At 45.3% G+C, this 12,540-nt stretch overlaps 1 protein-coding gene across 1 annotated transcript in view; it reads right to left on the minus strand.

Annotated features, from left to right (window-relative positions):
• slc30a2 (solute carrier family 30 member 2) overlaps positions 1-12,540 on the minus strand; it is a 100,385-nt gene continuing 87,845 nt past the window's right edge. Inside the window, exons 7-8 of the mRNA XM_085996220.1 lie at positions 1,699-1,833; positions 1-1,077 (exon numbers count right to left, since the gene is read on the minus strand). Coding sequence (XP_085852346.1) covers positions 932-1,077; positions 1,699-1,833 — 281 coding nt within the window. The 3' untranslated portion in view covers positions 1-931. The remainder of the gene's footprint in view (positions 1,078-1,698; positions 1,834-12,540) is intronic.

The raw sequence follows: 12,540 nt of genomic DNA on the forward strand, positions 1-12,540 counted from the left end.
AATCTACAGTGTTCATTTCAGAGCTTCACTCTGATTCTTCAGTTGCAAAGGGTTTTGTAACTAGAACTCTTCGAAATGACGTGTAAAATACGTAAATATATCCAATTAAACCCCCACTCCCATTATCCTCCCTTTCCCTGCCCCAATCACTTCTGTGAGGGCTGCTGCCAGCAAGGCAGGTGGCCCTAATTGGATCCTTCAATATGGAGGGTGAACTGCCTTTAAAGGCAGCTTGCCCAAATTATTCACATGATGCCCAAGGCCTAACTTTGATCATTCCCTGCACCCACTTCACATGGACTAGTGGCAGGAACGAACTTGGACCCCAATATATATTTAAAATCGGAGTAACTTTAATTGGATTACCACCACCAATACTCTAAGTTTACAAAGTATATATTTATCCTGAACAAACCTAATGAGATCCTGATAGTGCAATTTGATACTCCAAAAGTCACACTCAAAAACTGATTCAAACCAAGCCTGTGATGCCAAATGATGAGCTAAAGAGGGACCTTTGAGTTCTTTTGTCTTGGATATGCTTCTTGTATTTAGGTAATCAATTTTTAGATCTTGGGTGTATGCTCCCCTAAGTTGTGCCTAATAACTAACATAATATTACTTACCAAGAGTTGTTGAACCTGCACTCAATTCACTATTGACCTCCACCCCAGAAATATCCAAAGTACAACTAGTTTGGCTAATTGCACAGCAGGGTTTCTACTTGCTCTGGAATCATTTGACCTGCCCTTCCCTTTTTTTCCTCCTCCTGTAGAGTTTTTGCTTTGCAGAGGGAAATTATTACTAAAACTGTGTATTCCAATGCCCTTGGAAGCTGCAGTAGGTTTTTGGAAATCATGTAAAATACAGAGACAAATATACAACACAACAACAAATGGCACCTCCTGGGATCTTGAATTTGAAATAAATCTCAGTCTTTTGGGTCTTTACATTGGCTGCAGTCTAACATGTCCTCTGAGAATTTTTCCACTTGAATTGTTGTGGTGTGGAAGGTAAACTTGCTTCGAAGGATTTCTGTGGTTTCCTTCAACACAGTTTGGGCATCTGCATTCTCCTCTGTAACAGCAAGAGTATAATGATCAGAAAGACAATGGATGGTTGTTTCAAGCTGCAGATTTCTCTGGTTTCCTCTCCAAGCTCCACTGCCTCACTCTATTTTAAGGATATCATCCACAGAAATAGCTATTTATTCCTTATTAGCTTGTAAGGTAAATTACTTTTGTTCTTTTGAGACAGACATTACATAACTGCAGCTAAATAATTGCTAAGTGATACTAATCTGCTTAAAGAGGTCACTGTATGGGTTGCACTTTGATGCTAAAGAATATCCTGCTCTCTGGTCTTCTCATTTCATTTTTTAAAATTCACCCACCCATTAAGAGAAATCTTCAGTTAGACCACTGCCTTACACCCAGTCCCCAGGAGGCCTGGCATTTGCCATTAACCACAGCCTCATTTAGGGAGCAGTTGCACATACAGACACATCCTTCATCTCTGCTGATCTAAAGTTGCATCACATCACAATCAGTGTTGACAAAAAAAAACAAATAACATAACTCCCAGTAGTAATGATCGCCACAATAAACACTTGAAGGGTCACATGCTGACATATTTCACATCTAAATAGGAAGATAAAATTAAATAGTATTAACAAAGTGCGATAATAGCATCCCTCACCTATGGCAATGTGAACAGAAAGCACAGGCTGGTTTAATGTCAGAGCCCAGAGCTGGAGACTATGCATGGCTTTCACTCCTTTAGTAGAAAGAAGAACTTCCTTTACTGAATTGAAGTCCATTCCTTTTGGGGTACCTAAGCAAGGATAGTAGGATATGTTTTATTCATTTATTTCAAAGAATAAGAATCATAAGATTTGCTCAAAATAGCAAGTGATACAAAGAAATGTCCTAGTCATTTTTTTCTCAAGGAATTGAAATCCAAAATGCCCCGTCTTCTAAAATCATAGCAAAATAAATAAAATTTCAGACAACAGCAATTTGATCAATTGGGCACAATAACAAGCTCACTATAACAGAGCCTTTAGTTAATCAGCTATTCATAATTTGGATTTTATTGCTCTTCACAATTTTGACCAGCATTTGCACATTGTAATGATAGAGTATGAGCATTCATAGACATTCCCTCACTTCAATAAGTGACAGTGTTTCATACCTGTTTGGGTATAAGCGTTTAGAGGGATTACTTTATGGAGTGATTAGCAACACTATGCAGCCACTTCTGGTTTAGATATTCTCTCAACACAGTAATGTACCCATACTGACCAGTGATAATTGTGGCAAATCTAACATAATTCAGCATAATCTCAGTCAGCTCCCTCCTCATACAGAGAAATAAGAAACCAGGCTGCCCTGTTCCAGTCAACAGTCCAGAAATATGCTTTCTGTGGCCATCCCTGTGTTAGCACCTCTAGCACCATGCGCTATCACCTCCAATACTAGCACTTCGGGCGCGGTTATCACTGGGCATTGTCTGAACTGTGGGGAATGTTAGCACTGTGCGTTGTCTGAACTGTGTGGAACGTTAGCACTGTGCGTTGTCTGAACTGTGGGGAGTGTTAGCTGTAGTGTATGTACCTTTTAAGGGGAGAACTACTTTTTACAGCTCCTGTGTACTGTAGCACCGGCAGTGACCACACCTGTATATAACCCTGAGTAGGGATCTGTACAGTTAGTTTTAGAGTAACCCTCATCCAGTAAACACCTGTTGATTGTTCTCTGCAGTCTCTTGTCTAGTTATTGAAGGACACACAACATCAAGATACACGGATTTAACATTGGCGACAAGCAGATTCGAACCTACCTGCAACTCTGCAGAAGAAGGCCGATTCCAGAAGCACAGGCGTCGACTATCCAATGGAGACTCCAGCGAAACGGGCTGGCAACAGGTACGGCGCAGACCCTTCCCGCACAGCGGCGGCTAGAGCCGACCGACAGCACAGGAAAAGGCCGAGCAGCGTCGGTGGGGAAGAGAGAGGGTAGAGCGCACGGGGCGCAGCCAGTGTTCAGGACCGAGCGGCGTCGACGCGAGAAGAGAGAGGGTAGAGCGCACAGGGCGCAGCCGCTGTTGAGGACCGAGCGGCGTCAACGAGAGAGAGAGGCGGTGTTCAGGGGGCGAGCAGCGTCAGCGGGGAAGAAAGGAAAGCGCGGGAGACGCCATTTTGAGCCGCAGCGGAGAAGAAGGGAGAGCGCGGGAGATGCCATTTTGAGCCGCAGCGGAGAAGGGAGAGCGCGGGAGAGCCAGTCTAACCACACCCAGGGATGCCGAAGAGTGGCAGTATCACAGCGTTCGACAATGAAGTCGAAGATTGGACGACATATGTCGAACACATAGAAGTGTACTGCAAGGCGAATGAAGTGCCAGATGACAGGAAAGCGCTGGTATTGTTGAATTCAATGGGTGCAAAAACGTATGGCTTACTGCGAAACCTAGTAACCCCAGAGAAGCCAGCGGAAAAGGATTTTGAAAACATAGTGTCAATACTACAGGACCACTTAGACCCCACACTGCTGCTGATAGCGGAAAGATTTAAGTTTCACAAAAGGAACCAGCATAAAGGTGAAAGTAATGCTGAGTTTTTAACGGAACTGCGCAAGCTATCGAAACACTGCCAGTTTGGAATGGGACTAGCAGATACTTTAAGGGGCAAGTTTGTGTGTGGGCTTCAAAGTGAAGGAACCCAGAAACGGCTTCTATCAAAAAAGGATCTTGCCCTGGACAAGGCTTTCAGCATAGCAGTATCACACGAAGCAGCAGCACGGGGCGCGGCAGAGATACAACGGAGACCGCAAGAATATGGCACAAATGAAATGTCATACGGAACAGTGAAGTGCTATCGCTGCGGCAGAACAACACACGACCATAAGGATTGCTGGTTCAAGGACCAAGTGTGCAGGCAGTGTGGAAAAGTAGGACACATAGCAAGAATCTGCAGGTTGGAAAAGAAAACCAGCAGCAAGAAATCCCCACAGGAGAAGTACAAGAAGGTACAAAAGGTGACGGAGAGTAGTTCAGACGAACTGAAGAGCGATACAGACTCTGGAAGCAAGGAGCTGGGTTGTCTGAAACTACATAATGTGATCAAAACGGAGGATCACCAAACTATCTGGGTCACGCTCAAGATAGCCGGAGTCCAAGTGAAGTTGGAATTGGACACAGGATCAGCCCTAACAGTCATAAACCAAAGGGACTACAAGCGGCTATTCTCACATATACCCTTGAGAGATACGGAGATTGTCTTGACGACGTACACGGGGCAAAAAGTCTACCCCAAAGGAAAAATAAGGGTGAACGTTATATATAACGGCAAGGAAACACCAAAAATGGACCTATATGTATTGCCAGATGGAGGACCACCACTACTAGGGTGTGAATGGATCCGGAAGATACAGCTAGATTGGCATTCCATACAAGCACTGACTGTAGATGCCAAAAAGGATGACGATGTCACACCTGGACGACTGACAAAAATGCTAACTGACACACAAGAAGTGTTCCAGGAGGGACTCGGAACACTAAAAGGCATAACAGCGACAATCAAAATAGAGGAAAATGCAAGCCCAAAGTTTTTTAAGGCCAGACCGGTCCCTTATGCGATCCGCCCAGCCGTCGAAGCAGAGCTGGAAGGTTTGGAATGTTCAGGAGTACTGTCCAAAGTGGACTGGAGCGAGTGGGCTACACCCATCGTTCCTGTACTGAAGAGGTCATTGAGTAATATGCCTGGGGAACCAAAGAAGGTTCGCATCTGTGGGGACTTTAAGGTGACAGTGAACCCAGTCCTTCACACTGTACAATATCCGCTTCCGCGGATTGAAGATATTTTCGCCTCGCTATCTGGAGGGAAACGCTTCACTAAGATTGATCTGGCCCAGGCGTACCTGAAAATGGAGGTAGAAGAAGCCTCGAAACAGTACCTCACGATCAACACTCATAAAGTTTTCTGCCAATACAACCGGCTGGTGTTCGTGGTAGCATCAGCTCCGGCTATTTGGCAAAGGGCAATGGATCAAGTCCTGCAAGGGATTCCAGGGACGCAGTGTTATTTGGAAGATATCCTGGTCACGGGCGAAAATGACAGTAATCACCTCGCCAACCTGGAGCAGGTGCTCACTAGATTGAAGGAATATGGGCTCCAAGCTAATCGCCACAAATGCGAGTTTTTCCAGAAGCAGATCTCGTACTGTGGCCACGATATTGATGAAGAGGGGTTACATAAGTCCCCTGAAAAGATTGAGGCAGTAGTCAAGGCTCCAGCACCGGAAAATGTGTCACAACTGAGGCCGTTCCTCGGGCTGGTGAACTACTACCATAAGTTCTTGCCAAATTTGTCTACAGTACTACACCCACTGAACACCCTACTGCAAACGGGAGTACCATGGAAGTGGAATGACGAATGTAAACGAGCTTTCCAGAAGAGCAAAGCATTGATCACATCAAAAGAGGTGTTGGCTCATTTCAACCCAGCACTACCAATTCGGTTGGCGTGTGATGCATCACCCTATGGCATTGGAGCGGTGCTGTCACACAAATTCCCGGACGGCTCGGAGAGGCCAGTAGCCTTTGCGTCTCGGTCACTAACTTCAGCCGAGCGTAACTACGCCCAGATTGACAGGGAGGCCCTCAGCCTAGTGTGGGGAGTGAAAAAGTTCAACCACTATCTGCACGGGCAGAAGTTCACCTTGCTGACTGACCACCAACCACTTGTCTCCATCTTTAATCCAAAGAAGGGCGTTCCGGTGATGACTGCGCAACGGCTACAAAGATGGTCCCTTTTTCTAGGGGTGAACCAATATGAAATCGAGTATAAGGGTACGAAACAGCATGGAAACGCTGATGGGCTATCACGCCTGCCACTGCCGACTGCGGAGGAAGCACCAGCAGTGGACCCTGTCGAAATATTTTATTCGACTATAATTGAACGCTTGCCAGTAACTAACGCTGATATAGAGAAGGAGACCCGAAATGACCCGACACTGTCTCGGGTATATGACTTGACGGTGAAGGGATGGCCAACACATGGTGACTCACTGTTGCCAGCATTCTCATCCAGAAGAGAACAGCTGTCAGTATGCCAGGGGACCTTGATGTGTGGATCCCGAGTGGTAATTCCACCCAAGTTAAGGGAGAGAGTGCTCAATGAGCTTCACGAAGGCCATCTGGGAGGGGTGAAAATGAAAAGCCTTGCTAGAGCTTATGTGTGGTGGCCGGGAATCGATCAGCAAATCGAGGACCTGACAAAGAGCTGCTCAGGATGCCAGAAGGTCCAAAATGCACCACCACAGGCCCCTCTACACCCATGGGAGTGGCCCTCCTCTCCATGGCAATGGGTGCATATTGATTTTGCAGGTCCATTCATGGACTCAATGTTCTTAAGAGCCATGGATGCGCACTCGAAATGGCCTGAGGTGATCAAAATGTCCTCCACCACCACGGAGAAAACGATTGCAGTCCTACGGACCATATTTGCCAGGAACGGCTTGCCAGAGCAGATTTGCTCTGATAACGGACCACAGTTTGTGTCTGAAGAGTTTTGAAGATTTATGAAAAGGAATGGGGTAAGGCATTACACATCCGCCCCGTATCATCCAGCCACAAATGGATTGGCTGAGAGGTTCGTACAAACCTTTAAAAAAGCAGTAAGGGCCATGTGCTATGACGACATTCCACTGCAGCATAAGGTGGACAATTTCCTGTTAGCCTACAAAAATGCGACACATGCAGTCACCAACCAGACCTCGGCCATGATGTTCTTTAACCGAAGGTTGAGATCTCGTCTGGATTTGCTCAGACCAAATGTACGAAGAGATGTTGAGAATAAGCAATTCCAGCACATCAATGAGAAGCCGACAAGGAGCTTCAATGTTGGGCAACCAGTCTTGGCCCGCGACTACCGAACAGAGAAATGGCAACCAGGAACGATATGCACACGGCAGGGGCCAATAATGTAAACAGTGGATGTTGGGGAGAACATTGTGAGACGCCATGTTGACCAGATCCTAGAGTCACAGGAACGAGTCAACCCCGTGTCTCGCGTACCTGGTGATGAACCCAACATACAGGTAGCATCTACCCCAGAAACAGTAGCATCGGAAGCTGATGAACCAACCGACGACAGGGGGCCAGAATCGCCTCCGCACCAAGAGCAAGACATTCAGGAAAGGCGCTATCCAGAAAGGATCAGGAAGCCGCCCCAAAGACTGAATTTATAAATAGACTATTTTCAGTTATTGTTGCATGTTAAAAGTGTTAATTGTAATAGTTGATATTTAATTGTTAAATGAATGTTATGGTACTGTTAATCTAAAAGGGGAGGAATTGTAGTGTATGTACCTTTAAGGGGAGAACTACTTTTTACAGCTCCTGTATACTGTAGTACCGGCAGTGACCACACCTGTATATTAGCCTGAGTAGGGATCTGTACACTTAGTTTTAGAGTAACCCTCATCCGGTAAACACCTGTTGATTGTTCTCTGCAGTCTCTTGTCTAGTTATTGACGGACACACAACATCAAGATACACGGATTTAACATTAGCACTGTGCTTTGCATGAACTGTGGGGAGTGTTAGCACTGTGCTTTGCATGAACTGTGGGGCGTGTTAGCACTGTGCGTTGTCTGAACTGTGGGGAGTGTTAGCACTGTGCATTGCATGAACTGTGGGGAGTGTTAGCACTGTGCATTGTCTGAACTGTGGGGAGGGTTAGCACTGTGCATTGTCTGAACTGTGAGGAGTGTTAGCGCTGTGCATTGCATGAACTGTGGGGAGTGTTAGCGCTGTGCATTGCATGAACTGTGGGGAGTGTTAGCACTGTGTGTTGTCTGAACTGTGGGGAGTGTTAGCACTGTGCGTTGTCTGAACTGTGGGGAGTGTTAGCACTGTTATGTCTCCTAGCGCTCGTAGTGCTTTGTAAAGACGCCTCTGGACTCGGTAGTTTGTAATTATAAACTACTGTTTTATTTGAGTTGTAATGGCTGCCTGCCGCATGGTGCGGGGTGATATTTCCAAGTGCCCTGTGCGGCGCCTGCGCACTACTTTCCCAGCATCGTAGTGCTGCTACACTTGATTTGAGTGTTAGTACACTTGTACAATGTAGTCCCAACATAGCTATGTAACATCCCTCTTTCCCAACAAAACTAATTACATCAATTTTTCTATTTTAAAATGTTTCCAGTTGAATAACGTTAACAAAATACAGAACGTGAGCTTTCTTTGCTCAATTTATATACAGATATTTGTCCATGTTGTTTTACTGTTCTGTGCGAATTATAATTGTCTTTATAATTATTCGTGATACCGCTCAGGTGGTTGTATGTTACTCCTCCATCTTGTGGACTTGGCTGTAACTATTCCTTTCTGCGGTGTTTTGGTGTGTTCATTTCTTGTTGCCGGTGCTGCCATGTTTGGCTCTGGAGAGTGCATGTTTGCAGTTGTTGTATTTGAGGTGTTTTTCTGGCGTTATATTGTTTTCCGTGTCTGGCACCGTAACTGCTGTTAAAGTTGTCCGCTGTTTGACAGCTTCAGGTGAGGGTCTGATATGGATCCTGTTAGATCCGTGGTTCTGAGAATATGATGTTTTTCAATAACCACACGGATGCTGTAACTTAACAATAAACAGGTATTTACTGGAGGAAGGTAGTCTCAAGACTGGGGGTACAGAGGCATGCGCAAGGCTTATATACAGGTGTGGTCACTGCCGGTACTACAGTATACAGGAGCTGTAAAAGTAGTTCTGTCTTAAAGGTACATACACTACAGATCCTGTTTCGCCTGTATTGGTTTCCAGGTTCTGTCTCTACTAAGTAAGATCTTGGAGTATCACCTTTTCCAATAACCTTGGCTGGACTCCATGTTCTCAACAACGGATCTTGTATATGCACTGATTGCCCATTTAGCAGCTCCGGTAGTGGTTTTGCATGCTTGTTATAGTGTGTGCTCCCCGTAGCTTGTGTTTCCATCAGCTTCTTCCGAACGTCCTCTTGGTCCTGGGGAGGATATATCTTTGCTGGTAGAGTTGTTTTGTATTTTCTACCGTTTAGTAGTTCTGCTGGTGATTTCGAGTCTGCTCTCAAAGGTGACGATCTGATTGCCAAAAGGGCGAGGTCTTGGTCTTCTCCCATCTCCTTGCTTTTAATGAGAGCTCTTTTGACTGTTTGGATCTGTCTTTCAATAAATCCGTGTCCCCTTGGGTAATGTGGGGATGAGGTAATTATTTTAAATCCGTATTTTCCAGCCAATGCTCTGAATTCGCTGGAGGTGAATTGTGTCCCATTGTCGCAGATGACCTTCTCTGGGATGCCCTGTTCTACGAATAAGTTTTTCGCAATTTTTGTGATTGTTGTGGCTCTCATGTCGTTTATCCTTCTGACAAAAGGAAATTTTGAGTAGTAGTCTGCTACTATGATGTACCACTCCTGGTTGCACAGGAACAGATCTGTTCCGACCGTGTGCCATGGTCTCGGGGGTACTTCCATTTGAATCATCTCCTCCTTCTGCTGTGTGTTTCAGTATTTCTGGCATATGCAGCATGTGGAGACCATTTGTTCTATGTTTTTTACATGCTTATCCAGTACACAGCTGATCTGGCTCTTAGTTTACATTTCTCCATCCCCATATGGCCTTGGTGTATTAAGCGGAGAAGTTCTGTTTGCATCGTTTTTGGTATTATGATTCTTGAGCCAGCAAGGAGAACACCGTCCTCCACCGAGATGTCGTCTCTGATTGTCCAGTCCTGTCGGATTTGGTTTTGGACCTGCTGGATCTTCTCCAGCCACCCCTGTATTACCTGTTGAATGAGTAGCAGCAACTCCCCTTCTTTACCAGTCTCCTCTTGAATTTGGCTAAGCTTTGTGGGAGTAACATTTGCGAGGTGGTGTATTTTTACTGTCAGGCCCTTCATCTCATGTTTTTCGTGTGGTGACAATCAAGACAATGCATCTGCCAGTGCCATTTCTTTTCCTGGCCGGTATTTTAATTCGAAGTCGTAACTTTGGAGTCTTAACAGTAACCTTTGCAGTCTTGCTGGGGCCTTGCTTAGGTTTTTCTTGTAAATTTGTTCGAGTGGATGATGGTCACTCTCTACCTCGAATTTTCTTCCGTATAAGTAGGTGTGGAACTTTTCGCATCCGTATACTACTGCCAATAGCTCTCTTTCGATGTTTGCGTATCTTGTCTCTGTTGATGTCAATGCCTTCGATGCGAAAGCTATTGGTTTTCCTTCCTGCACGAGGGCTGCCCCTAGCCCCCTGGTAGAGGTATCTACCTGTAGGGTGACAGGTTTTTTCTATCGTAATAAGACAGGCTGGTTTCTTTACATAATAATTCCTTTAGGTGTTTGAAGTTCCTCTCATGGGATTTTGACCATTGGTATTCGGTGTCTTCTTTTAGTAATTCTCTTAGGTTCGCTGTGTAGTCTGACATGTTCGGGATGAAAGAGCTCATACACTGGACCAAGCCGAGGTAGCTTCTCAGCTCCTTCTTGTCGTTTGGAGGTTTCATCTCTGCTATCGCCTCGACCTTTTCGGGATTAGGCTTGACACCCTCCGGTGTGTAGATCATGCCAAAAAATTTGCATTTCGGACTTTTAACGATGCACTTCTCGGCATTCAGCTTGATGCCAGCCGTTCTGGTGCGCTCCATGGCCTCGTGCAAGTGCACGTCATGGTCTCTTTCATTTGTTCCGTAAACTTGGATGTCATCAGCGATTCCAATGGCTCCTTCACAGCCTTTGTATGTTTCATCGATCTTTTGTTGGAAGATGTCTTGGCTGACTTTCAACACAAATGGCAGCCGCAGGAATTTATAACGCCCCAATGGTGTATTAAAAGTCGTCAGGTTAGTTGATTCTTCATCCAGTTTTACGTTCCAGTAGCCGTTTCTGGCATCCAGTTTGGAGAAGACTTTGGCTCCTGCCAGTGCTGGTGTGATTTCTTCTAATGTTGGTGTGGGGTAGTGGTCCTGCTTTATTGCCTGGTTTAAGTCTTTGGGGTCCAGACAGATTCTGAGCCGCCCGTTCGGCTTTTCCCGTACCACAATCGAGTTTACCCAGTCTGTGGGTTCAGTGACCTTTGCGATTATTTCTTTCTCTTCCATTTCTTTTAGTTCGGTGTATAATTTTTCTTTTAGCTCGATGGGTATTTTTCTTGGAGTGTGGATGACGGGTTTTACCTCTGGATCTATTGCTATATGGTACTTGAACTCCCCGAAGCATCTTAGTGTCATCAAAACACTCTGGATACATGTCCATCAAATGTTTCGTGTCCATGATTTGTGGACGATTTTCCAGTGGGGTGCTGCTGTCGACTTTCAGTGATGTTTTTGTTAGTTCGTGGTTTACCGAGATTAACCCCAGCTTCTCGCAACTGTTTAATCTCAGGATCGCCGGTCCCTCGGAGTCGGTCACATAGAACATGCAGTTGATGTTCCTGCTTTTGTGTGTGCCTTTTATATAGGTTGTTCCGAGTTGTCTGATCTCGCTCCCCCCATACGCCGTCAGCGTGATGTTGTTTGCTTTTAAACATCCTCTTTTCGGGTATCTATCTTCGCCCAAGTTTTCGGGGAAGATCCTCTGGTATAGCCTCAGTGGAAGGATGTTGCTCTGAGCTCCTGTGTCCAACTTTACTTTTAGATTGACGGTTGTGGGCTGTCCTTCGATCCTCTTTTTAATCTGGATGATAGTGTGCCATTCTTTCTTTGGGGTGCTTTCCGCTCTGGACGTTTTGTGTAAGAGAACCTTTATGGTTTCAATGTTCAGAGCTTTGTCGTACCCGCAGTCTTCCTCATCTTGCTCACCCATGGTATGGATTTTGTTTTTCTTTTGTTGGTTCTGCTGTCCACCTCTGCTTTTGGTGTGTAGCCCCTCTCTTTTAGCTCTGCACATCTTTTGCCAGTGGTTTGCTTTACCACACGTGTTGCAGCTTGTTCCATACGCTGGGCATTTTCTTCTGTCTGTGTAGTCGTGTTGTCTTCCGCATTTTCTACACTTATTCTTCCCGCTGTCATATACTTGTTTTTGTGTGCTGTGCTTTTTGCGCACTGCATCTACTCTGTGATCCGGTTCGGGAGTTGTCCGCACGTCAGCCGTATGAGTATTCAACGTTTTCATCTGTTGTTTTGTGGCTTCGTGAGCCCTCGCTGTATCTATGGCTTCTGATATTCTGAGCTCTTCTTTTCCTATTAGTTCTTTTTGCACTTCTGTATGTGCTGATCCCCATATTAGTTGGTCTACCAGCCTTTCTTCTAGCTCTGTAAACTTGCATTTGCTGGCTTCGTTTTTTAATCTCGTCAGGAAATTGTCAGCCGTTTCACCAGGTTCTTGTCTTAAGCTTTGGAATTTATATCTGTGTATGCGGTGGTTTGATTTAGGCTCGAGATGGTTACTGAACTTTTCATAAATCTCCGTAGGGTTCGTTTTATCCTCTTCGGATAAACTCCAGCTGTTATATAGATCTAAGCCTTTTTCTCCCGCCTGCAGTAGAATGTAACTGACTTTTTCCTCATCGGAGG

Source organism: Somniosus microcephalus, chromosome 9, assembly GCF_052327205.1.
Source record: "Somniosus microcephalus isolate GS21.2 chromosome 9, FLI_Smic_1.0, whole genome shotgun sequence".
Lineage (NCBI taxonomy): Eukaryota > Metazoa > Chordata > Chondrichthyes > Squaliformes > Somniosidae > Somniosus > Somniosus microcephalus.